The following is a 26,143-nucleotide window of genomic DNA, read 5'->3' on the forward strand; positions in this document are numbered from 1 at the left end:
CAATGCCCATGCATCTTGTTAAAACGGCGACCATTAATTAGCAACACAGTACGTCGACATTGCCTCTACATATATATTGTCGGTTAAAATTGTTCCGGTGTTGACACACATTTCTTGCTCGTGCAAAATGTTCCTGGACATTCAAGGTTCTTTGCCGAGTAAGCGACGACTGAGAACGCGAATATTAAATTATCAATTATGATGTAATGATTCTTCTATCGATTTCTACCGTTCTTTTAGCCGATTGGCCGTACGGCGGGTCCGTGATTAGATTAAATTTATTAAGATATGAGAGCAGTGTTATTACATAGTGCAATTACTATATTATGTAACGTGTTTGTGTAACACAAGTTCCCTCGCATCGAAGTACGAAAGTTGGTAAGAAAATTTAATCGGTTTACGGTGCCCTTCCGCATCGGAAACTTTTAAGATATACTGATATGCGTGTTTACAGTGTTATTTAATAAAAAAAATTAAAGAATCTCAACAAAATAAAAAATAAATTGATTCAAAGAGATAATAAAATTGTATCTTTACTTAATCTCAAAATAAAGGTAATATAAGCTTCTAATTGTCAAATTATTAAATGTCCGATGTTTTATTTGTGCAAAAATTATCATCACAGAGAAATATCTTCAAAATTAATTAGAAAATACCAGCATATAATCGTATCAATGTTTTATGCTATACTCTGTATATTAAATCATTTATTCCGAATGTGAATTGACGAATGCAATATAGAGAGCAAAATGGTCGCTATCTTAATGAAATAATCAAGTTGAAACTAAATCCGAACTCACCTTAGCCTTGGTCGCTTTGTCCAACGTGTGGCCGCTAAATCGGATCGTGCTCTCGGTAGCCGCCATCTCCAGCACCCCTGCAACGAGTACAAGAAAAGAGGTCATTCAGTGTCATCAGTCTCCAGAGTTAATGTTGCCTAACGCAACTACTCTCAATGAAAGTATCGCTTGAACGAATTAAAAGGCAAACGACACCCTTGCAAAACTGACAGATATATGTATAATTCGTTAAACGAAGGAAAATATCAGCTATTTATGTATTAATTGTATAGCACGACATTGTCAAAAAAGAAATGTACCTAGGATATTTTATATTTTCTTTTCGTAAACAGAGAGAAGTGGATAATATACAAAATATTCGTTGTATCTTTAAACCATTTTTAAATTAAAGTTCATGTTTTTTTTTAAATTTTACAGGTATATATTTCAGTAGTATATAAATACATTAAATTGTATGTTTTTCTGAAAATTCTGTTATCAGTTTAATTTTAAATTTCTATTTCATACATTTCTATTTTCTTCTATAAATACATATATTTTGTATTTTAACAAAAATAAACTGTTAAAGAGTATCTTAAGATATTTAATTGTTGTATCGATTTAATCTCTTATATTTTACAAAGTAGTTGTAGTGATATTTTGAAACCAGAAAAAATTGGATAAAACTATAAAGTTTTATCATTATTACCATTATTGGAACATCGGCGTTGAACACATTATAAGACACTCTATCTTCATCGTCACGCTTGAAGAAAAGAGTCTTATATGAAGAATTTACCCTCTATCGCACGCGTTACACAACAATGTTACACTGCCGATGACGTCGCTTGTCTTTTTAGAAACAAGAAAAAATCTGAAGTTACACACCCACAAAAGATGACGGAACATTATAAACGCGCATTATGACCAAATTGTCCCGACACTATTGTAAACGCGGACCGCATTTATCTATTCGAAGGCCGACACGTGGAAAAAGTGAAAAATGAAAACGTCCGTCATATAATTATTTGATCAATTTTTGTGAGTCACCCTCCTCTGCAACATTAATTTTTTTCTGTGAGATGTACTCGTGACGTCAACATTCAATGTAACAATAGATATTCTGAGCAATTGTCGAGAAATTATTTATTTTAAATAATTATAAAAATTGTTTTGTTTCACGTTAATATAGTTGTGATTAAAAAAATCTAAACATAACTGTGTAAAGAATTTAACATGAATCATAAGGCGAATTAAATTTGAATCATACTCTGACTATTCTTAAATATTTCAAAAGTTAATTAAATATTAACATATCGTTTCTATATCTTAATTATTTTGAGACTGTTACAATGCAATTACAAAGTATCAATAAAATAATCGTACAATTACGGCTTAAGAAAATATTCCTACTAATATTCGTATTATTAATTGTGATTATAATTGGACTAAAACAAGTATTCTTATATTTTTCATTTTCTTTTTAGACAAAAACTTATTATTAAGCGTTTCAAATATATATTATATGTTTAATTAATTAGTTATTAATTGTAATTATAATTTAATGAATGCAGAAAATATTCTTAAAAATTTTCCATTTCATTTTTATTAGAGAAAACTTACTATCGAGCGTTTCAAATGAATACTGTATATTGCCTTTCCAAACGTGAGGAAAATTGGTGAAATATGTCTCATTGTGATTCAATTGAATACATCGCGATACACTGTTTCTACGCTAACCAATATTTTCCTTTGACACTTTCTACACTAATCCGTTTTCCTTTGCAATTCAGGATTAAATGGCTGATGACAGGTGCTTAGGGTGACCCAATTACAACTTGCTACTCCACAACAAAGTCTCTTGCGTAACTCAAAGGGATTTTCAGGATGAAAAGTCTTTTGTTAATTTTGCGTTTTATAGCAATGCTGCATAACGTGCAGATAGATTTACAACCACATGTTAAATATTTGAAATAACAACGTCAAACCGCGAAGAGCTTTACAACAGATGTTAATTTGTAATTACGTTGTAACGCTATTATTCTAACTCGCCATATATCGCGGCTTTAAATAATTAAGATTTATAATTGCGTCCAGAACAGTCATTTAAAGTGAAGAGAGTGAATAAGAAAGATACGAAAGTTGTCATATTGCATTACGTACGTAACATTTTATATTTCGATAATCTTATAACGCGATTAATTATATTAATATATTATTATATATATAATTATAACATATTTATGCAGTTGAAAATAAAATAGGCTGTTTTAGTCAAGATATTTACAAAAAATAAATGCTTATGAAATTTGCAACGAAATCTTTCAAGACAGAACAAGTCCTCGTTGAAAACATTTAAAGTGACAACGGAAGCATCATTACGTTATCAGACGCTGACTGACTGACGGAGCGACAAATCTCTCGTCCGGCTTAAAAGAACGGGACATTTCGCAACCGCACGACAAGTGTGTTTACCATATAACGCAAATGATGATTCTTATATTCACGAGAGGGGTTTATTTCGAGGACACCGGGTGGTAAATCATTATTACGCAATCATGTGTTACAGGTATCAGAGTGACAATGAGGCGCAAGAAGATCCGTTCTGTTGGGCAACTTGGCGGTGTTTCCTTTTACAAAAGTTGCACGTTATTACGCTTCCGCAATGACAGCACCGCAATGACTCACTTACAGAAATTTTATTCGTATAAATATTTACGACACTAGAAAAATCGCGACTCTCCGTACGTGTCTTAGCAGCCACATCCTGCCTCATCTGTATTACAATCGGGAAATAATTTTAATTGCATTGTTTTAATTACATTATTTATTTTAATGAGAGAAACATTGTCGCGCGTAAACTTCGTTACTTTAATGATCGTGGTACACAGGTTTTGTCGGTGTAATGGCAAATGTGCGTTAATCTGTAGCGCACCTATTTGTTTCGATACTCGCAATTTAATAGGATCAACGGTACTTGGCGAGTGGTATTGATCCTGCAACGTTATGAAACAATTAACGTGGATATTAGTTCCACGTGCGTAAGACCGGAGCATTATACGACGCACGAAAGCAATTAAAATGTAAAATCGATCGCTAATAATTCATGTAAGTATTATACATCTTATTTGTACTCGTTTTATGTGCGTAAATATATTAGTGTATTAAAAAAGCTGTTCTGTGATTATTTATTCCGTTTCTTCTGTGTTCGCACTTTGGAACTAGAGCAGAGATTGTTAAAAGATTAAACTGACACAGAATATAACGGGGGAAAATTAACGAAAGTTCAACACAATTTATTTTTCGTGTTGGATACACGAATTCGCCCGCAATGCAGCGGAGAAAGGTTCGATGGCCCGAGCTCCAGCACGGTGGACCTACATACAAGGGTTTCCCCTTGCGGTTTATTTTATGAGCGTTGATTAGACGCGCCTGTCAGGAATATCGCGCTATCGTAACTGGCACACTAGACGTTAATTATCTCGGACATCGTATTAATCATCGTTGCGTGATACGCGTTGCTTAACGGAGTTATGACACAATATATTCAACTAAAAGCAGAGCTCATTTGCTTGCCTGAGGTTAATTTGACTCATTTTAAAACGTAATTAAAACGATATCATTCCCTGAAAAAAACTCTTGGACGCGTATATGACATGTACGTCAAACAGAACATTTTCCTAAAGCCCACAGAAGAACTGACTAATAATATCACGTACATACATGGACATATGACATTTGTCCTTCTACCTTCAAGTCGCAAAGTGATATTAATTGTCCTGGTTCCAAATAGATATGTTCACGTGTCGGAAAGTGCGAAAGAGTATGAGAAAGATTGATCCAGAAAAGGTATCGAGTGATGACATAATTCGTATTGAAATCTCTTAACTCATTTAAGCTTTTATTTCTAAAAATTGCTACCATTTTCGTTTATACTTTCTCCGCTCTTACATAAACACCAGGGAATTATTTGCGCCGACAAAAATAAAAAAAAAAACAAATAATAATTTTGATATTAATTTCTTAATCGTTACAAAATCCTATCCTTTATTTAATAGCCGTTCATTATCGACAACAATTAAAACTAGAGTAGCAATACGAAGATTAATTCTTAGTACGCAGACAAACTCTAAGTCAGGGCGCACGGTCAGTTTGTGTTGATAATATCGTAACACCTTCAGGTTTCATCTCCTCTGCCACAGTTCCCCAAGTACAAACTATTTGGATCAGCTGAAAATCAACAAGTACCATACGCACGAATCTGTGCACGTTTCAGGAAGGCTCATCTTCGGGTCGCGCACGTGGGTGTAATTCACGTTAAGCGACAGGATGGATGTCTATTAATTGCTGCCGCACGAGTAACACGAGTTGTAGAACATGTAAACAAACTCGGTGACGCGTTTTCCCGGAGCACACGTGTACGCGGATCATGCTCATACATCGTGCTCATACGCCACCGTGTATCAAGACTTAAATCACGATCGAGCGATCCTGCCCGATTACGCCACCATGAAATTATCCAATCCTGCCGGGGAACTATACAAACGTCAACGGGTTATTGGAGACTGAATATCAGATGGTATTAATATGAAAACGTTTGACAGCAAAGAGGGAATATTATTAAACGACGCGCGATGCAGGCAAGCACGCGCTTCACGTAACGACAAATTATCGTATAAACGCGTCTTCTCATGTGTCATCTGTCATGAATTGATACAAATGAAATGCGAATAAAAATGAAACAGTTAAGTACGACAGCACCTGAGAGAGTGCGCTATCTCTTCCAAGTTTAAATTCAACAAATTTAATTTACTTTATTTTTCTCTAAAAATTAAATAATTCTGTGAATAAAATCTAAAAAGTGCAAATAAATAAAAAAACGATCACAATTAGAGTAAAATTAAAAAATAATAATCCCTTTATTAGACTTTTGTCAAAAACAAGAGAATTCAAGATGTTAAAAATTAATAATTAAAACGATTCCACAAACACTAATGTAATGCGGAACATAAATTTATGGCAAGACGCAGTCCGTTGTTGAGTCACGTCGCAGTAACCTTAGGAAAGCGGCGCGGCGGGTCGCGTGCGAGAGAAAGAATATCATATGTTCTCCAAGCGGAACGCAGGAGAACCGTAAAGCGAGTCTTATAAACGGCAGCGAAACGTGGGTGAATCATAGGGACAGTGTTTGACTTGAAGCGTCTGCAATGTCGCGCACTTACGTCGGCATTTCAGCCTTGACGCTTATTAAATAATAACGGCGGCCCACCACCGATATTTATGCGGGCGCGTGGCATTTTGCTCGCATCCGGCGCGTATACAATCCGATATCTCCCGTCGGATTTACGCAAATAATCGCTACCGCGGAGGAATAATTTCGTCGATGGTAGTTCCCTTTTCTTCAAACTGTAATAACCCCTACGCGGCGCGGTGGCTGCGCGTTATTCCGAAACGGATTCGTTCATCGATCAAATTACGCGTCGCGACTCGCGACGATTCGACAAATCACGAAACTTCGCGCAATTTCATTTCGCGACGGTGAAATGATTTTCTTCCTGTCTCCTTTCCCGATTGATATTTCTCCGACTGCGATTTCCGATTTTCCCAATTCGCGCGATTTTCCAGATCCGCGTGGCGACTCGACGCCACGAAACAACATACCGTTGAACTTTCTCCGTTTCCGATTTTCCATCTCGCGACTTTCGATCTGAAACTCTGCACTCCGGCATGATATTTGCCGATTCGTTTCACACGCAACAATCCGTTATAGAACTCTATCCGCTGATTGCGTTATACGGATTACAATGCCGCGCAGAACCGTCCCTACAGGCCATTAGATCTAGTTTGCCCATTGCAAGTATACAGAGAGCGACGTCATCAGGAAGTCGCGATGAAGATTCGTCGTAGATGATAGTTGAGTATACGGTGAAACTTACGTCGAGGTAGGTCCCTCTCATCTCTCCATAAAGAAAATCATCGAATAAAATTGAACAAGCGCTTGTCGCTCGTACTCAGAAATGCGTAAACTACATTTTATTTTAAAAAATAAGAAGATTTAAGTTTTCAAGTTAAGGAAAAATATAGCGAAAGGTTTAAAATAAATTTCCTATTAAATTCGTATGACGAGGAGAGAACTCCTCACATTTAAAAAATACAAAACATAAAATATCTAATTTCTCTTCAAAACTCTTCGTCTCATAAAACGTCCTATAAAATCTGTTTATTTCATTACAATGTACGTATCTTCTGTGTTTTTAATTGTCTTATACATATGAATTTGTCGAACGTCACGCCCATTCAATTTCATTTCCATGCAGTCAAACAATCGTGCCTCTCGAATTTGCTTAAAGTAATCAATTCTGGCCTACATTTCGCTTCGGATCGGCATAGCCCGTTGCGTGCAGCATGACGATTCTCACGCGGTAGTGATTTCACACGGCTCTCTTTCGCGACGGAGGGATACGGAAAATCAATTTCACGGCGCAAAAAGTCGACGGGGCCGATCCTCTCGTCTTTCGCGAAGCGCGCGTGCGGTCACTGCACTTTTTGCCGGATCGGCCGGACGGAATCGGTGAGTGCCTGATGAGTGCGCGAGGAGATCGGCAAGATCGACGGGGATACCTCGCTTGTCTCTCGCCTATTTTCAACGATACTCCCGAAAATAGAGATGAGAGAGACGCGCGAACAAGAGCGAGTACATTTAGATAGGAGAAACGAGAGTTTCTAAATATTAACAAGAAATATTTTTGGTAAACGAGATAATGGTCAGTGTTCAAAAGTTGATGATACAGCATGAAAAATAAGTACAGATTTTTCTCCAATTTAGTTTTAGGTACAATTTATTGTCTTCTTTAAAGGAAAATTTGAAAGACTAAAATCTTTTACAACAATTAATATCTATACTTTCTGCGAATTAAAAAATGCAGTGGTATAACATTGACTCAATAAAAAACGACTAATGAATCAACGACGACTTATGACGGCAGAATTTAAGTCCGACAAAAGCCGATCAATATAGGATTTCTCGATTTTTAATTTTTACTTCCTGATTTCGTATAGCATCTCCTAACGATTTCCTATATAAACGTCCCATGCAGAATGGAATTGACGTTTTCGCAATGTGACGTGGTTCGTTCGGACATAATTTTAATACGATTATAAAGCAAATAATACTCCGGCAGAAATTGACGTCGTGTAAACATGGACGAGTTCTATTGGTTGCCCGCGCGCGAGCAAGGCTTCTCTGCCATATTACATAAGACATGGTTCTCGCACGGGTGTTAAGTCCCGCAGCTAGAAATGGAAATGTAACGAATGAAAACGGCAAAGTGCATAGAAAATATTTAATTAAATAACGTACATTAACATGAGAAAAGTCCTTTACTCCTGGAAGTGCATATACATATATATGAAAGCCTCGTTGTTAAATAAAAAGAATTATACACGAGAAAGAATATAATTGCAATTAGGTGCAATTTCTCTCCTATTTTTATCACCGGAATTATTTGGCAGTATACGATCGCTAACGCGTTCGTATTGACTTCATCGGAAAACTGTCAGACGTTACTGGACGTTACTTCAAAGTTGCAGCAATTTTAGCCAATCCTGTAGCAGGATTATATAGGGGCCATTAGATTATTTTAAATTTAAAAAAATGACAAAAATAATTCGTGCATTTTTCTTTTAAATCGCTTCCGATCAATAGATGTAAACTGTGCGGTTTAACCGACTAAATATCCGTAAGAACTCTATCAAATTATCGAGGGCACGTGTCGCGGTGTAAAGAAATCGTAGGACTGCAAGCATATTTAATAGCAAACAATTTTTAAACGCAGCTCTTATTTTTATGTTCAAGAAATAAATAAAATAAAATTATAAGTCTATTAGTTTCAAATTTATGATAATATAAACGATTTAGTGTAATCAATATTAAAGACATATTATTATCTTCACGTTTGTTCTCTTGTTAAAAAAAAAACACGCTTCTGCAGTGTAATCTAAGTCAACACACCTCTTCAATATCTGTAAAGAGCTGACAGCACTTCCTTTCAACAATCCATTAAATTATCATTACACATTCACGGGATGATAAGTTAGGACGAGGAGACGGAAAATGCGGTCGAGACTGCTCTAAATTGCATTTTGAGTATGATAAGACGAGTAAGAACGAGGACTAGAGCACATCGAGGTAAAATATCTGCCTACGAGATCCTCGAAGGGAATACTAATTTTTGATCATGCTCGTAGCCACTCTCGACAGCTCACCGTGATATAGATACGCAAGAAGAGAAATAAAATAATAGAGGAAGAAAGCAACAGAATGTGGATGGCGAATACATAACATGAAACAGTGTCGACGGGACGATATAAAACTAATTTTCGACGTGCAACCTCGCGATGCAAAATTATAATTGTAATGCTAATGTATAATAATAATTCGTATTCCCTTGGAAAAATATTGCAAAGAAACGCGCTCTCATAATTTCAAAATGTTGTCAGCGCAATAATAATTTAATAACTTGTCATTATACTAAAAAAAAATATTAATTTAATTCAAATATCAGATGCTATATATAAATATTATTACATCTCTCTCTCCCTAAATAGTAAAAAATTCCATCCACTTTTATATCTTTTTAATAAATATCTGATTTTTTTATTATACATATTTGTTCTATTAATTCTTTTGGCATACCAATTTATTGACAGCAATAGATTAAATCCTTAAATGCATAGATTAAATGAATAAATCCTTAAATGCAAATATGCATTTATAAAATGAGTATGTTTAAAATATCATATTAATTAAATTAAAAACATTGATATATTCGTTTTATTTCACATTATTTATATATTAGTTTAACTTTTTAACAGCATAAAAATTTTGCAGAAAATATTTGATAAAACATTTCCGATATTAGGTTATTAACAGTCGTTCCTAATTTACATTTCAATGATGTAGCTCATACATCATGCATATCTTTCATCATTATAGTATTCTAAAACTCTAACAATAAGTAGTATCGCAAGATTGTGGCATCTCTCATCGGTCCCTGCTTCGAGAGTGCCGAATTCTTCGACAACGGAGAGAAACTTTGGTTATTACGCGAACAAATCGAGGGTGTATGTGTGTATATGTGTGCGTGATGCGTCTCACGCGAGCGGGAAGTACTTCGGGGTAAGTTAAAGTTTAATTTGTCGAGCGTATAATACGACCGCGAGGAGAGGCCTGAACGAAAAGAGGCGCGCAGAAGTGACATATAGGGTGACGGCGCAACGGGTTCGCTCCGAGGAACAATGAATAACACAACGAGAAGAAAGGAATGGAAAAAGGAGAAAGAGAAAAGCGGACGAGGAAAGCATCGATGCGTGTAATCGCGCGACTCTCTCTTTTCTCATTTCCTATTATTTTTTTTTGTAGTCCCGTTTTAACCCTGCCATTCGCGGTAGACCTCTCGCCGCTAAATCGCGGCATCCGATAAGAACTGTTGTGGGAATCGTCGTCGGTCACGACCGGAAATGATTTGCAAGACGATCGAAAATCTTATTTTAAAGCTTGCGGAATTTTTTCGGAATCGCGAAATCGAAGCGGCAACCAACTCGAATTGCGATCTGCGATCTGATTTTTAGATACGCACTTTGAAAAATGGAAATAAGAAATCAATTTTCTTCAACGAAATGTAGCTGATGTTTATAAAAAAACTATATTAATGAGAAAAAATGCATAGTTTAGTGTACAAAAAAAAGACAAAGATCTAGTTTCAGATTAAAAGTAGATATAAATTTATAATATCTATATGAAAAGTAAAAGTATACGTATCTATATATCTTGTTGAAACTATAAAATATATATATACTTATATTATATCTTATAATTAAATAAAATGTTATGCGCTCGAAAAAATTGGAAATCAATTTTAATTAATAACGAGTTATATAAGATGTGTATCTCATAGCATGCATTTTTTACTAAATTATCATGAAAAACGAAAGATATTTATCAAGGTGTACTTCGTGAGATTCTTATTAAGAACTGCACGCGTTGTTCACACAATGCTTTTTGTCTGCCGTTACCGCTACCATTTGTCTGCCGTTTTTATAAGTGGCACGACTAGTAAAGAACTACTAAAATGAACAATACAGTCCGGAGCTCTGATGCCAAGCTCTGCTGAGAACTGCGCGATACTCGAGAAGTGCGGCAAGAATATGTCTCCATGGCCATTCATATGAAGATGATATATATATTCGATAACGCGACAATGATCTAATCGCTATCAATAGTCGACATAGGAATTATAGTCTGCCGCACTTCGAGGAAGTTTGCCCAAAAATTGACGTAAATGCACTCCGGTAAATATCGCGAGAAAACATTTTGTTAAAAAGACTTAATTCTATTGCTAAATAGATAAAAATATCTACTGTTTCTACGAATTTCCATTTATTTTAGATTTAAGTTAATAACGTGTTAATAACGTTTAAATTAAATAACGTGTTTAATATTAATAATGCAGAGAGAATTTTAAAATTGATAAGCATTAATTAAAATGGCATGTTTTTGGAAAAATATTTACTATTCTATCAGAGGCGTTCGCGAAAATATATCGCAGGTCACAGTCCTGTTGGGCTTCCATTTATTTTATTTGCGGCCAACGAGAGAAGCCGACTTAATTAGTTCGCAGGCACGCAAGTCTATGTTTATCGCGGCTCCTTGACGAGCGTTTAGACTGCGTGGTACTATTTGTATAGGCTGCGCTATAGAATGTTCAAATAGCTTTCTTCTAGAATAGAGCCTGGCTTTTAACTGGACAATACCGTTAAATAACTCTTAATGCGAGCACGCACGGTTGTTTTTTAACGTTAAAGACAAAATTGCACGAGCAATAGAACCATATTGAGCGAATTAAATGAAAAATAAGTAAATATATATTTATTTCTACGAGCAAGTTTTTTTTTCAAGCAGCAAATTTTTGTCCATAAGAAGATTACGAATTAAACAAAATTTTTTAGTTGAATTGTTGAGTCAGATAATCGTTTCATCATCATTATAAATACACAGTGTGGACGTAAGTATGTAACATCGTGCAACATCTATATACGTTGATTCCGCTAAATCGAAGCGCAACAGAAAAAAGAAGAAACAGCCGGGCGAAACTGCTGACACACGGCTATTGCCCGAAATGTCAGATACTATATTTTCGCGTTTTAACACGTACGTGCGAATTCCGCGGTCGTCTATTTCCGTTGAGTATTCCCTCGCAGAAGCAGATAATGGACATCGCCGATGCTTGCAAATCCACGAGTGAGGTGAGAGAAAAATAGAAACGCGCCGAAGTGCGTGGAATAAGAGAAAAGAATAAAAAGGCGGGATCTCGTCAGATCTCTCGCGAGCTGCGTGTGTAGCAAAAACATATATATTCCTTCCGCTACGCCGTATACAAATGGCGTCCCGGTCAATCGGCAATAAAACGCAAATCGATCACGAGGAAACATTACTGCTTTCTTCCGGATTGATTACACGCAGAAATAAAATGCAATAAGATAAGCGACATTAAACAAGTAATTTAATTCGAAAGTGGCTGGCGAAATAATCTTACTAAATGCTGATCGCGCGTCGATAGGAATTAGATTTATATTTTCCATACAAGTGATTCAAGATAATATTTTACTGTGGGATTCACCTGATTGTGGGATCTAATTAAATTAAAGAAGTTCAGTTATAAAGAGACAGAAATCTAATCTTCGTGATTATGACTTACGAGAAAAGCAATAACAGTTGCATAATTAAAGAATTAATTCATTGTTTCTAACTACAAATATAAAGGCGTGGAATTTACCTATAATACATACAAGCGCGTTGAATTATTCAGAAGATAACATATTTTACTTAATTCAGTATATAATTGTTTCTGATAAATATTTTCTAAATGTATAAGTATCAACAAATATATTTTTAAACAAAAAAAGTCTATAAGTATAATTGGATTTTATATTTTCATATTTCCTTAATAACTCCTTAATAAATGTTCAGACGATTTTATCGACTCTTTTCCGCGAACAGCTTTTAATAGACGACATATTCAACGTTTACGTGACTTGTGATATAGTTTAACGGGCGTATTCCATTAATTAAATAATTTCATTAAAAACTTCATTGTTTAATAGGAAGCATTATATATGTACGTTCGCCACGTGAACGCGTATGTCTTGCACGCGTGCCCGTGCATGATAAACGTATAGCCACGTGCGAGACGATATATTCCACGGCAACCGGTAATTGGATCTAGCCTAGTATCTCTCTCTATCTCTCTCTCGACCGGTGAAGCACGCGAAAATAGACGCTGGCCGACGACGACGACGGCGATGTGTCGCTAATCATGGATACATCTAACGACGACGCAAGAAGCCGAGAACGACGTCGCGACGCGCAGCTTCGTATTAATCAATTGAATACTAATTAATTTCGTTACTTTCATGATCAAAGTAAAAGTAATTTATTAAGTATGGCATGCACACCGCGCAGAAAGTGCGTGATACCTAATATGTATAAAAGAAACGTGCCTTTTAAAAAAGGATTTTTGCTATAATTTTCTGGGATAATTAAAGTCGTTATGTAACAAAGGCACGCGTGAACGAAGGAATATTGTATATTTAAAATTATTTTTCGTAAGATTCATCTCTTCAGCGCCGGAAAGCGTGGATATCTTTTTAGTTGTGATGAAATAGACATAGCATTTTTTTTTTTTCAATAAAGTATTTAATAATTTTATTTAATATTTATTCAGCCATCTCTTTGTCCTAACTTTCAATATTAAATATTTTAGTGATTAAACTTTAGATTAGATTTCTTTTAAAGCAAAGTCCAGTTACAGTCTGCTGGAGATGATAAGAGTTTTTTTTAATCATTTTCTATCATGCCATTAAAACGTAATAAAAATTATGAAGAAAAATAACTGGTAACGATAAGAGAAAATAAAAGGACTAAAAATCAGGCGACCGGAAATGGAATATAATGATAATATATCAAATATGACGTCAATCGAAGATATTAATCATCAGATGCGCTAACAAGTTATATCGATTAACGTTCAAGCGCAAACCGTCTGGGACGTTTGCGAAATTTGTTTGTCACATTCCTGCCCGTCATCTTAATTGATATCGCAGACGCCACGCGGGATGTTGAATGCAGAAAATTGGAGTTCAACCAACTTCTCCGCGAGAGAAGATAGCGCAGTCTGTAGTCTACAGCCCGTGGCCTGTAATCCGCAGTATAGTAGGCGACCGGAAGTGTGTCGTCCCGCAATTGCGTCTGCAATCCGCAGTACAAGCGGTAGATGCACCTTGAATGCAACGCGAGGATGACGCTCGTTGAACTTCGGCTAGAAATCGTGTGAAAGTGAAAACTCATCAGCTCAATTACGCATCGAGTTCCACGGTTCCTTATATGAGATACGGTACAAATAGTTGAGAAAGAGGAAGAAGGAACGTGCGGGCGGCAAATGCAAATGTTAGAATTATCGAGGAGAAAGGAGAGAGACAGAAAGAGCGAAAGGCCTGCATCGAATTACATGCAGTGGAAATAGATGAATGCGTTGCAGGCTCGAAACTCATCTTGCTTTGCATCTTTTGCGCTGTATTTTCAGCCCGCGTCTCACGTTATGCATGAAACTCTCGCCTGATATCGACGCGTCACGGGCAATCTTCATATGCATGAGGAAAATTTGAAATAAAAAAAAACGTAATTTAATGTTAAATAAAAATAAATATACGAGTAGCAATTCTGCAGGTTTCAACTTCGTTTAGCTAAAAAATTTCACACAAGGCTGAAAATATATTATATTCATTTTTTTATACTCAATATATTTTATATTTAAAAATATTCACGTATATATTTTTTTTAACTTTTAATAAACTTCAAAGAAAAAAGAATTATAATCAAAACAAAACCAGAAATTGCAAGGTAAATCTAATCATGTTTAAGCATGCAGTAATTGTAAAATATTTGACTTCTCATGTTGTAATTACGATAATGAGTTAAGACACCCTTTAGCAGCAAATTGAAAATTATTGTAATTAAAATTGCCAACTTACATAGAAAATAAAAAATCGAACAAAATGAGGTTTTAAACTCTTCGATACAAGCCGCTTTTAATTGTATAATTGTTAATTGTTTCTTATATGTCATCAGGAATGTTCATCGTACTGAAGACGAGATACATTGTATATAGCGACGAGGCCTTATATCCAATCGGCTGAGAAAAGATAATGAGCATCGAGATACACCGCGAGAGCAAGACGGCGGCATAATTGCACGCAGAGATACTGTTGCACCACTGTATCTCGATGCCAGGAGCGACGTAACAGAGGTGAGCATGATAGTGTGTCCCAATGATTAATGCTCGCCCGAATTAGAATCAAGCACGCGCGAGTTTTCGTTTCGACATAGAAACCACGCGAACATGCACCTCGCACGATCATTTGACGAGACATGATTTACAATCGCAAATAAAAGATTTGACGAACGAGATATACGGTTTCCCGACGAAGATCAGTCGTGAACGAATAGCGTGAGTTAATGATTGCAAAAGACAAAAATAAATACAATCTTTCCAATATGAAGTCCTCAATTGTCTACGAGTAATCAATCGAAGCAAACTGTCAATTAATTTAATGAGCACGCGTTAGTTCAATTGTAGTTTAAATGTTAGTTTACCCAATCACTTTATAATAAAAGTACGGAGATTGCAGGAAAAAGATAACATTTAATCGAAATTTCGCTCGACAATTTTTACTTAATATTGAAATTTTCTCTAGTCAAAAAAAAGCATGCGGCAGCTTCCTGATCATGCATCTGTATTTATATGCAAATAATCTATCCCTGGGTATGCATTATTCACCTTATCTGAAAGTTAAAATACAGTATAATGAAATGACAAATGTAGCAATTCAATTATTCCAGATTAAAATGATAATCGGATTTCTCATATCGCTTCTCCGCAGCATATAATACGAAAATTAAAGAATTACTTAATGAGATTAATTTCGTGTCTTCCGCGTAAGAACGGAACGAGTGAGATGACAAATGTACCTGTCAAAAATCAAAGCCATTCTTATGTCAAATAACGCTTCGACGTTTCTCGTCGTTCTTAGCAGATAATACAATAGAAAAGCCAATGGCAAACTCGTCAGGTGATGATAATGCAACGCTTGAATGCATTTGCACACAAATGCGTGGAAGTATTTTTACGCAAATATTGTACATTTTGCTTAGCGTCGCGTAACGAGTTTTATTTTGCATCGCGCGTTGGAAAGATAAGACGGCGGCATAATAAATTTATGAATGAAAAGATATTTTTAGTTCGCAGCCGCCGGTCTAGCGATTTTCTACGAGAATAATTCATAAAGCTATATTATATAGAGATATACACTTGAGAAGCTCTCTCGGCTACAAGTTTTTTACTGCCACGATATCAATGTAAATCGAAAAGTGAGAAAAATTGTCTTGCACCTTGTTGAAAATATTTTGATATATTTACCCAAAGGATTAATTTCTTCATTTGAGACACATCTCTCTCTCTCTCTCTCTCTCTCTCTCTCTCTCTCTCTCTCTCTCTCTCTCTCTCTCTCTCAGATAACTAAAATATTTAAGAAATAAAATTCTTCCCGATATTAAAATTTTTATTTAACTTACGAGAACGTAATTTGATTCTTGTTATGTAACAAAATTTAATATTAAAAATTAAATTATGAATTATGTATAATATTATAGACACGAGTTGTAGAGTTAATTAAATTTTACAGAAAAATTTAATACAGTAGAAATCTCTTCCCGTGCTTCATTATTTACCGTTTTTTTCACTTGCCCATTAAAATTTACATCTGAGCAAACCATTTACTTGATTTATTCGATTTTTATTACGCTTCTTTCAATCTGTAATCCGTATTCCTGTCACATATGTACGGACGAAACAATAATGGATGAAGCAATGTTAAATGAGTCTTGCAACGCGGAAATGCCATCGGCCGGCTGATTGAAAATGCATTTCTCGGAATTATGGCAATCATGTCGTCCGATCTCACGGTAGTGTAATAAATCTTTACGAGAGAATTCTCCTGTGCATATTGCAGTGTATATCCGATCATACGATGCCGCGCACCTGTTCGCGCGCGCGATACCGCTGCATTTCGCGACAACGACGACGACGACGACGACGACGACGACGTGAATCATCAACGACGACTGTAGGCGTCAATGCCATTATCTTTATCGCCGCGTTTAGAGAGATTAGTCCCGTTCGATGGCTGAACAAATAATAACGATGCGATGTCGCTCGTCGCTCGAATGCGTTAGCCTGGGAAACGAGCAAAGTGCATATTTAATACGAATTTTTTAAGTGGTCGGCTTGACCACCGACCATTGTTTGAGTCTAAAATTGCATGATTTAAGCGTATAGTATTCCCGACCACGCGATTAAATCATCGGATATAAACTGTTAATTGCGCTCAGCGTTTAGCGGGTATTTACAAGATGCAGTTGTCTGCTTGAGAGAGAGATTATACTCTCCATGTAACTTTAATATCTAAATTAGGCATTCTACAAAATTATATTACCGATAAGAGCGCAGAAGCTCTTGTATCCCTGATGTAATCAGCTTCTACCTCTTTGTTAATGAAGATAATAAAGATTAATCTTACTTTTAATTACCAAAATTTACAGTTAAGCTTGCAGAAAATTGCTCAAGTAATGAAAAGTTATATTTCTATATATCTATTTATTTCGCACGATACGATCTCTACTGAAAAATTGTTTGGTCATTGCAACTTAAATAATTAAAAGTGTAATATTTAATTAAAAATTAGAAAATTGTATTAAGAATCGAGTTTAGATTGCCGCGTGAGACATGAGTGATTTATATCCAAGAATAAAAATTTGGGCCAATAGCTCCGCGCGGATTTCATTAATCTCCCTCAAATTCTCGTCAACGATGGTTGCATTCGATTTTTAGTGCCTCGTTAAAACCATCACGCGATTCCAACAATCGTCAGTGCTAACGGCCGTTATCTGCTTGAGGGAACTTGATGAATCCCGGCCATATAAGTCTTGCAAAATGCTCATATGGTCTGCGAAATGACGAGAAATATCATTTATGTCGAAGTTAACTGTAAGGCGTTGAAAGTAGTCATTCTGTACAGTATATTGCAAGATATAGATCTCTTAGTTTGTAAAGTATTTATAATTGATAACTTATAGAATATTCAATTCAATCGCGCAGACGCATGCGATCTTAATTAATATCTCATTAATTCTTGAGAAATCGCAAAAAGTTATACAGAATTAATTTTCCCATTCAACTTAACTCGCTTTATCTCTATCATCTCAGACACCCTGTATAATATTTTAACTTTTATATTGTCTAAAACAGATACCTACATCAATAATATCATTTCAGAATTATAATTTGCAGTACAGCTTATCTCGAACACTTAATGTTAGACGTTAAAAAGATTAGCTCAAAATTACTCAAGTCTCCTTTGAGATACGCGAATAAAATATTCGACAGGTTCGTAAAAGCGCCAAGCTGGCGGGTTCCTCGATAATTGCGAGAGACCTCAGCGAAAGTAAGACAAATTCCAGCGGCAAGATCATCGCCGTCGCCGCCAAGCTGAGAATAATGCGATCTGTCCGAATGAGTGCGCCGCGTTCCCGTTCGCCGCGTTCGGCAGTTCTTCAATATCGTTCATCTTGTAAAGTGCATGGAAGAGAGAGACCGACGCGATTTCGCGTAGCGTATTACGAGCTTTTACAGCATTTCTGATCTATTGTTTCGTTTCCGTCGCTCGTCGTTTTTGTTCGAGTTGTCAATCTTGGTCCGAGAATAAAAGACATTGAATAATACCGGTGCATTTTCGAGTATAGCAAAGATATAGTAAGCGTGATTCCGCGGATATCGTTATGTGACGGTGAAAGGATAATAAAATGCCATGATGTAAAATATTGCAGAAGATCGCGATCGCCATGAGGTTTTATTATTACTTTACGTCGCAACACGTATCTAGGTTAATTATAATGTACCGTCTATTGTTAAAATATCTTCGCGCTAAAGGCGAATCAGCGACGCACTTAATCGGCGTTCGTATATCCGTCGTTACGTTCGTTACGCAACTGGCATATTACACGTGATTATCGTTATTATCGCGTTTATTATCGCCGACATTATAATCCGCGATTACAATTAATAGAGTTATCAACTTGACTGCTAACGAGACGAACTGCTTTAACGCGCGGCTGCTCTAACGCGCTTAATCCCGCTCGCGAGATACCAGGAGCTCGAGATTAATTAGCTTTCCGTCCTCTTACGCCGATAATCGAACTCGCGCTGTTTGCCGGCGGGAGACGGAACATTCCTTTTGTTTTTTGGCAACGCGCGCGACCGGTCCCCCAGTTTTCACTTTCCCCTCGACTTTTAGCCTCGATGGAGGACGAGGAGACGAGAGGCGAGATGGCCATGGACGTTTATCGTTAAAAGCGATTTCCATTAACTGCAGCTCGAAGCAGCGACCGACCGGAGCGGCCAACCCGTTGGGAAAAGTGAGCGTCTATTGAAAACTTTCGTTCGCTTTTGCATGTTTTTTGCGCAAATCTCGTCGCTCATACCAATGACGGCTATCAAATGTGTCCTTTCAAATATATATTCTCTCTCTCGGTATTTTAGACAAAAATGTGATAAAACGCAAGTGATCATAAATAATGTGTACTTTGTAAATTCTTCTTGTGTTTTCAAGGGAAACACATTGGGTAATATTGTCGATATAAGTTTGGAAAAAATATAGATAGCACACATTTTGTGGAAAAACATATATCTTGGAAATTTTAACTAGAGAAATATTTCGAATTTAGATACTCTCTGTTTAATTTTTCTTGATTATAATATTCAATTTTAAATATTATTCGAAGAATTTTTAATTGTATCTTACAATTAATAAAGAATCACAATTATAATTTTTTAAATTTTACGTTGCAATATTAATTACATTAAATCATAATTGTTTTGACTGTAATTATAAATTTATTATTTTATTTATTAATTTTGTATAATCAAAAGTTTATTTAATTTGTAAAATTTCTCTCGTACATTTTTGTTTCGGAATATTCAGATATTTAATGACTTTATTAACTACTTTGCTAATTAATTTACAATGCGCTTAAAATTCATAAATAAAGAATAAAATATAAAACATTATAATAATAAAATAATAAAATTAAAGATAAGTTGCCTCAATAAATACATTATAAATATTTAATGGCAACGACAGTTCGATCAATTTTATAAGGATATAGCAATCATGAATATACAATTGTACAATCTCAATTAATATTTATAATCATCACGTGATTGTGAATATGTGTAATGCCTCTCTTCGTAAGTCACCGCTCTGTTATTAAAATTAACCATTAGTATTGTTCTATTTCCATAATTTTATTATTCATATATGAGAACGCAACAAAAAATAAACTTCAGGACTCAATGTATAAAATATGCAATATCTCGTAATAAACCGTCATGCAAAATGTCAAAAATCCATTCGCCAGGTTTTACCGCGGGTCCATCTCGGAAAAACATTCGCGAATGCCAGATTCAATGCGGAGTATGACGTAAAACGGAATAAAAGTTGACTTACGTAACGGTATGTATACTCGTCGGATTACTTTTCTCTAGCAAGAAAGCCGAAGGTCACGATCGATCTTCAAGCCTTGTTCGGATCGGAATGGGTCTTGGCATTCGCTCTTGTTTGACTTTCTCACGGATCATCGCAGGATCCGCGTTCGAGATATCGCGAGAGAAGATGGATGGAAAATGCGAGAGATGGAAGATGAGGTAAAGGCGAATCTGCACGGTTCACTTTTGATGATGATACCGAGTGAAACATTCAAAGCGTCCAAGAAGTGAACATATGTTTCTGTAAAAATAATCATCCGTGTTAAAAAAAAATGAAAGTTCAAAATATACCTGACTTTCGTTTTCGATAAATATTAAGCATGATATATCCGAAATAGAACACATAAACGTTTCAATCTGAAGTATTTGCATGAATGTTAAATCAAGAATGACATCGAATGATTTATATTTATAATTAGATTATGCTATTGGATGATTTTTTGGTATTTTCTAAAAACAAATTTCATAGATAATTGTAGTGACATCTATCAATCAAAACTCATCAAACATTTTTTGGAAGAATATACAAGTTTTATTCCTATTTTTTAAATCTTTTAATTTAAGAAATTTATATTCACTGTGTCCGTATATATATATGTAAATATTTGACATATTACACATTTTTATGATTAGCTCTCCTCTTAAAATTCAATTTAATAAAATCTTTATTTATTACTCATGCATGAGAAATAAAAAATCTAAAATCTCGCTGAAAACAAATTAAAATCGTTATTAAACAAAAATTGACTAAACCGAGAACTTATTTGTTTCTCATTTTGTTCTTTCGAAAAATTCAAACATTTCGAAACTGCACTTGATTGTAACACTGTTTGATTAAGTTCTTGATACTGTTTCAACCTGTATTTAGAAACTCGGATTTGCCATTGGCATTTAATCAGGAAGTCCATTCACGGTAGTAATCGAAAGTGAATCGTGCGTATATTCGCCTTGAGAATTCGCGAAAGAGATGTTCTTGCTCGCTTGGTGGTCTCTTTCGTGAGCGATTTCTCATCCTTCGCAGGAGATGTTGGTGCACGGCATATTCTTCGCGGAAAGATTTTACAACCGGCATCTTACCTAACTACCTCCAAACAAGGCTGTTCGATCCGAACAAAACGCGTTTTAGTTTGCGAAAAAAAAGCATCACGAAACATCGAAAAATTATATAGAAAGAATTAAAAACAGTGAAACCAGATCACTAAATTTAAATTCTTTTATAACGTGTATATTAACTTAGGTTTAATTATTTTTTATAACTTATAGAATTTTATAAAATGTAAATTAAAATGTTATTTAAGCAACTTTAATTTAGCAATTAAAAACTGTAGCTATTCCTCATATTTCAGATTTGTATCTTTTCTTCCAAGATTTCCATAAAAAAATATTAGCACGACAAATAATATCGAATGGTATAATAGTGTTTATAAATCTATCATGTAAGCGATGGGAAAGTTCCACTGTTTTCTCTATTGCGCGTCTGATAATTATTGATTGTTCTCATATCACAAAGCGTGATAGATGTTGAGTCAGTGGAGCAGCGATCGTGGCTTTTTCAGTTTGATCAGCGAGGTGCTATCGATTCCACGTTAGCCAATGAATAATTTCTCGCCTTTAATTTCTACGGCAGGTCGACGACCCGAGTGCATCCGGCATTCGTCGCGAATCAAGTTACAAGTTAGATTACGGAAACCATTTATATATAGGTAGTGTACGAAACATATTACATGTTCTATATGGTTTCGCGATATATCGAACGACGGCGTGACTTTTAGTCTCGAGCGCGCGAAATAATTGAAAAAGTTTCTTGGACGCTAATAAAATCGATATAGGTGGCACAAAGCGGAGGCAAAGCGTTCTATTCGACAAATGGCCGCTTTGTCTTTTGTGGAAACTAGGACTATGATATAGAGTTTCTAATATCGAGAGCTTTTGGCCGAGCTCCAAAAGCTGCGGACAAACGGGATAGGTGTCGACGTTTCGATAGCCGTTTCGATAAGACGATTCACAGTTTAGAACAATAACTAAAAACTATTTTTTTACTGCAGACTGTTATAACAGTTAAAATTGTGATTGTCATTGCGTATATCTAAATTAAAAATTAAAATAAATGATCATCGAGCTGTAAAAATACGACGACTTGAATTGATAAAAATGTGTAAATAGATGTGTAAATAGTTCAATTTGTAATACGCCAGTCACGAAATTCCGCCAGCAATAACCTGCCTTCGCTCATTTTATCGTCGACGATATAATTTATGCTTTGAGAAAGTGTAGAAGATAAAAGAAGCGAAGTACATCGTCGGCAGGATGTTAATTGTGAACCAAAATTCTTACTGGATGGATGTTCGCAGTTTGGCGTACATACGAGCTTCAAATACCACGAATTCCTAATACCGCACAACAATCTGTTTAACGTTTATACATTTCTTTTTTTCACGGCAATTATCATAACTCGATATTGTGAAATGACCGCGAGTTCGTCGTAAAAGGAAATGCGAAGTTCATTCTAGAAAACAAAATGTATTTTTCTCTACAGCGGACAATTTTATGTATAATAAGGAGTTAACAACCGGCAAACAAGAAATGAGCATAAAGAACAAATGAGTTTAACTTTAACGAAGATTTTTTACCGCGCCAAAATTGGACTTTAATGAAAACGTTGCAGCGTCATAATTACAAAGCAGTTTTCTGTGAACTCGCAACACATACCTACTCTTAATTTATTTTTTAATGCTTTGTCATCCTGAGTAATATATATTGATTCTCTCTCTTTAAAAAATCTGAATGTATACATATGCAAGAAACTTACTTTGTATATTTGCAATAGCAACAAAATAATATAATATAATATATATATATATATATATATATATATATGTAGGTCCAGAGGTATGTTCCGGGACTGTTTACGTTTTTTGAAATGTACAGTCCTGGAATATAACGCATATATATGTAATCAGATTCAAAAAACTGTCCCGAAAAATGCCGTAGGACATCAATTTTTTCCAGGACAGTCCTGGAAACTGCCAAATGTCCCGGAATATACCGATATCAAAAATAAAAGTCCCGGAACATACTTCCAGACCTACATATATATATATATAGATGTAGATATTAAAAAAATAAAAATATATATACACATAAAAAAAATAATATTTAAGATATAGAACACAAGATTCTAAAAATGGGTCATATAACGTAACTTTCTCGAAGTTCTCAGAGAAAAGAACGACTCTCTCTTCTCTCTCTCTCTCTCTCTCTCTCTCTCTCTCTCTCTCTCTCTCTCTCTCTCTCTTACTCGCGCAATCGTGATCGATGGCTCGTTACATAACGTTCAATTTGACGGAACAGCTTTTGACATCGTATCCCGTGTCAACGTCAAAATAGAAGCTAACTGTTTGTTTGGATTTTGTAATATCCTAGTACGCGCACTCAACATAAGGTGTCGAGAATACCATATTAAAGTGAACTGTTGTGTAACGTTTGCTTATACTTGAAAAGACAGACTTTAATTTTGATTTGCGCAACATGCGCCACGAAATAAGTGAAACTTTACGAGCGTTTAATGAAGGCAGTTACGCACACGTGATGCATATATACATAACATATGATACTTTTAAATTTCTGTGCGTCATATCCCAAAAATAAAAAAAAAAAAGTTCGAAAAAATATATAATAAGGAAGTTTTATTTGAATAGAAGCAAATTAACAGCTTGTTATTATTAAGAATTTCATTTGTTTTAATACCATAAATGTGATAGAACGATAGGAGAGGTATGTGATATAATAAGAGGATAAGAATATATAATCTACTTGAAGATTAATAGGCCGGCACGCAAGTGGAAGCAATTAACAAATAGATCAAAGCGATATCTATTCGGAAACTTTCTCGCAGCTCGCGCATCGAACCAATTTGTACGTATGAGGTCAGTGTATTTTTAGACGGAATCGTTTCGGGGAACAGTCGTATCGAACTCGGTGATGTCCGACTAACGATCAGTCGTTCGCGCTTTTACGCCCATTGCGCGTAAATCAATGAAGAACCTGTTTACATGCTTTTTACATGTTTCTGAGGGCAAGTCTGCGGTGTTGAAGCAAACTACATTCCATACTATTCTTCTTCCGACAAATAAAGATCGACGAAAGAAAGTCGAGCAAACAGAAATAAAAGTTATAAAGATAACAATCTAATTTAATATTATTTAATGTAAAAAACTCGATAATAAATGGGGCACTAATTAAATCATTGTATATATTCCTTTTTCTACTGTATTCATAGATTATCGTTGATCTTATTTCCTGCTTCTGGCTCTTTTATCATGTTTTTGTCGAATATCAATCTCTTTGTCAAATAAAAAAAGTACATTCTCAACTGTCGTAAAAAAAGTACAAGCAGGCGCAGAGTTTAATAAAAAAGTTATATAAGGAGAGTGTAATAAAGTTCGTTCTAAATCATTTTCTCCGGTCATATTTTCTTTTCTTCTCAATAATGACGAAATTCCTCGGATAAATAACTTCGGCGCGGAATGATCACTGCGTTTTGCCAAGAAATTTACGAGCATCGGGGGACAAAGGTTCCATTTCTATCTACGATGAACACGCCGGTCAATTTGTAGCTTTTGGGCCACTCACCTTAAAACTCACGGTATTTCCATTAAACGAAGTTATTCCCATCGAGAAATTGCATTGCGCGCTGTTGGCCCACGTACTTCAATACCGACCGTCTTGGAAAATATTTTCACGGAGATCATCGCGCGGTAGAATTTCGCGATATATATAGAAATAGCCTATAGTGATCGAAAATTCCCATCTTATTCGCATTAGAACTCCTTTTTTTTTTTTTAATATCTGAGAACACAACATATCAATTTGTACTGGCTCTCTATTCGAAAATAATCTAGCTGGCTAATATTTTACGAAACGTTTATTTGATTTATTGGTCCATCATTTTCATGCGATACTTTATGTATGAGGCATTTATACTTTGAGACCGAAGATCAAGTCCATAATTTGTACGATCCACTCTAAGTATGCGAGACCTGATCCAAAGTAAATCTTGAAATTATAGGCTTGATTCGCTCTAATTCTCTCGAAACGCTTTATATTCAATCTGTCAGACTCAAAATTATACGTGCAAAAAAAGGCTATGAATATTTTATCGTTGAAGTAATGGAGCTCTACACTGTGAAAAAATTAATAGCTCTATAAAAAAATCAACAAGATTATTCTTTCTAATAAAAAACAGAGCAAATTTAAGACTTATTTTGCTCTGCATTGTTTTATATATTATTTAATACAGATTAATGAAATTATTTTTTGAAGGATAGAATATTGAAATATTTCCGTTTTCGATAGAAATAATAATTGTTATATACGTCCAACTGTCGGCTTCCCGATAAATATCATGAATTATAATTTTGCATATGCAAGGCAAATTCATCCCCCCCTTCTATAACGCTGCATCCTATCTCTCTCTCATCCTTGTCACACGTTTACATTCTTCGCGCCCCTTTCGTACGATGGTATAGTATCCAGGAATAAAGCCTGTCAGGGAACCGTTGTTCTAGACAATCTAGACATCCGTCTATGCACGCACACCGAAAAAGCCGATCTACTCCCGGCGAAAATGGAAGTGGCACCCACGCCACG

The 26,143-nt window shown here is 35.4% G+C and overlaps 1 protein-coding gene and 1 long non-coding RNA gene across 6 annotated transcripts in view; one reads left to right on the forward strand and one right to left on the reverse strand.

The window, feature by feature from the left end:
• Trc (Serine/threonine-protein kinase tricornered) overlaps positions 1-26,143 on the reverse strand; it is a 131,249-nt gene that overhangs the window by 10,154 nt on the left and 94,952 nt on the right. For all 5 annotated transcript variants that reach the window (XM_077419581.1, XM_077419578.1, XM_077419580.1 and 2 more), the window contains one exon: positions 801-877. In XM_077419581.1, the coding sequence (XP_077275707.1) occupies positions 801-877 (77 nt within the window). The remainder of the gene's footprint in view (positions 1-800; positions 878-26,143) is intronic.
• LOC143904717 (uncharacterized) lies at positions 13,737-19,495 on the forward strand. Its single transcript, XR_013259025.1, has 3 exons — positions 13,737-14,230; positions 14,965-15,142; positions 19,245-19,495. It is a non-coding gene; the product is annotated as an uncharacterized LOC143904717 (long non-coding RNA).

Source organism: Temnothorax americanus, unplaced genomic scaffold, assembly GCF_048541705.1.
Source record: "Temnothorax americanus isolate GAGA-0224 unplaced genomic scaffold, ASM4854170v1 Scaffold56, whole genome shotgun sequence".
Classification (NCBI taxonomy): Eukaryota; Metazoa; Arthropoda; class Insecta; order Hymenoptera; family Formicidae; genus Temnothorax; species Temnothorax americanus.